Raw genomic sequence first — 2,312 nt, 5'->3', positions numbered from 1 at the left:
GGCTGGTCTCAAGCCAGAGCAAATTGCCAGTATTCTGCGAGCAGCTCAACCAGTATCTTATGGTGACTAATGACAAGTGAAGCTTTTGAAACATATTTTAGTTGTGACGATTCTATCTGAGTCTATGAAGCTTCCGTCACCTCAGAACAGATGGCGTAAGTCACTGTTCTCGTTTGTACATTGGTGTCTATTGACCCGATTGCGTCCATGAAATTGATGCCCATGACCGCGTGCGTTATGATGATAATAGCAATTGGCCTTGAGTTCTCATTTTATGTCCATCGAGAGCAGTGGCTTCGAACATGCTCGAACTCTGCGGAGACGCAACACAGTCGTGATGAGAAAACGATCGCAATAAAGTGAGCTCATGTCTGCACACATCAACGCGGCGCCAACGATATTCATGGTTCGACAACAGCTGCATTAGCTAGGAACTCAAAATGGTGACATCGATATGAAATATGCCCGAATTGGAGGAACAGGCGAAGATGAAGCCAACGGAGACGATTATCTACCATCACAACACGCCGTCATAAACACCCTGAACGTCAAAGTGAAGTCGCAGGCTTCAGTGAAGAAATGCGCCACGTAACTCTCCACAAGTAACAGAAGAAGAACCCCACACAACACGTGCACAGCGTAGATTTCAGTCTATCTCAGTTTCAAAACCGAGGCCAGAGCGATTCCCGAGTGGCTCTGGGAGCTTCTCTCAGGTTGAGGTTGTGGCCCCGACAGCGACCGAGGTTTTCTGAGAATTGGCGCTGGACGCAGCCATCGGTGTCATAGTGTTTTACATTCTCTTAGAGGAACGCCCCTACGAACATTACCGGCGCGGCTGAACTGCCTGAACGACCGATGCTCTCGGTCGTCAGCTTGAGGCTAGCTGATCTCAAGGAGCTGGATCATGTTCCTTCATGTTCCTCGCGATTCCTGCCCTAGGCGCGATGGCGGATTCTAGCGGCTCTCGCGATAACGATGTGCCCGTCCATCGGAGTGAGTTCTACGCTATGATAGCGTCGCTATCTAAAACCGCAGTCGAAGCGTCCAGTGATCGCAGTATTGTGTCGCTCACCGAGGCGCCTGTAACGAGGGCCCGTTACGGTGGAACAGATGCCGTCGACTGCGTCGGTGGAGCCGCTGGCTTCCCAAACCTCGGTGGTTTGAGCTATGGTATCAGCCTCGCAGACCACCTGGTTCATGAGTGAGTCAAGGCTTCTGGACATCTGCCTATCGGCTGCATACGAGATCGCCGTCCTCTGAACTGTGAATTTTGCGTGGAATTGTGTGCCCAGTGTGCAAGCACACTGTAAGACTAATATAATAGCCCGGTCCTACGCCGCCAGTGGTGAGCGAGATTCTTCGTGTCGTGTTTGTCGGTCTGTATTATCCCTCGCAACTTTGGTAGCCAAGGATTGTCGCTTTTTCTTCACCCACCCGGGACTTCCCGGCGCCGAGGCCGGTGACGTCATTCTGTATTTCGCACGCAACCGTGCCTGCAATATTCCCGCCTGGTGTGAGTTCCCCCATCAGCACGTACATGTTTATATATCCCCCGTGACTGAGTCAACACGGTTTGAGTTCGGGATTCCGAGTGCTACTAGTAGCCTGCTCTTTCGATAAAGTAGAGGGAGTATACTGGCATAATGGAGGTGCGTCCCTATTGCGTGGAACGCTCGCCTTAGTGATCCCACCCCAGAATGGACTGCATATCATGCGATCAATCGGTCTCAGACCGACGATCTATAGCTTGTAACTCGCACTAGCAATATCATTGCTGTATAAATCAAGCTCGATCGGTCCCTAGATATCCTTGCCATTGTCACCTTATAGTATAAGACTTTTGCCTGTGTAGTGTGTAGTTGTGCTGTGTACTGTGCGGCACCCCCTATGACATGCGTGCAGTCGCTGATGAACACGATTGGCGTCCAACAATAGTCGTTACAATTGTTATACTTCTTGTTTTTCAAGTGAACTGGAACACTGGTTCCGCTATATACTATATATCGCTATCGTTAGCTCGTTCTTTTCCTTTGTCAATAATTCTGTACCGTAACACCACCCACTAGGGATATCGAGTTACCACTAGTAGAATACCGATCAACTAATGCACCAATCGACTTGCCAATCACTACAACCATACCATTTACAGTGACATGCGTAGACGTCCGATGGGGAGCCACTCCACTCCAAGCCGACAGTGATCGGTTATAACTATAAATCCTAGCTAAGGCTGCCCCCCTGACTATCATTAGGGTAGAATGGATAAGCATAGCTAGCACAAGATAATCAGGATTAGTTCGGAACGTATCGGT

The 2,312-nt window shown here is 49.6% G+C and overlaps 1 protein-coding gene across 1 annotated transcript; it reads left to right on the top strand.

Annotated features, from left to right (window-relative positions):
* Nucleotides 1-914: 914 nt before the first annotated feature.
* On the top strand, nucleotides 915-1,205 carry Pmar_PMAR018373 (hypothetical protein; the record flags this gene model as incomplete). Its single annotated transcript, XM_002767726.1, has 1 exon — nucleotides 915-1,205. One exon carries the CDS (start codon nucleotides 915-917, stop codon nucleotides 1,203-1,205), a length of 291 nt encoding a protein of 96 aa, XP_002767772.1.
* Nucleotides 1,206-2,312: the final 1,107 nt, after the last annotated feature.

This window comes from Perkinsus marinus (genome assembly GCF_000006405.1).
Source record: "Perkinsus marinus ATCC 50983 genomic scaffold scf_1104296970094, whole genome shotgun sequence".
Lineage (NCBI taxonomy): Eukaryota > Perkinsozoa > Perkinsida > Perkinsidae > Perkinsus > Perkinsus marinus.
Note: the sequence above shows the minus strand (reverse complement) of the source record. Positions and strands in the feature narration are given on the sequence as shown.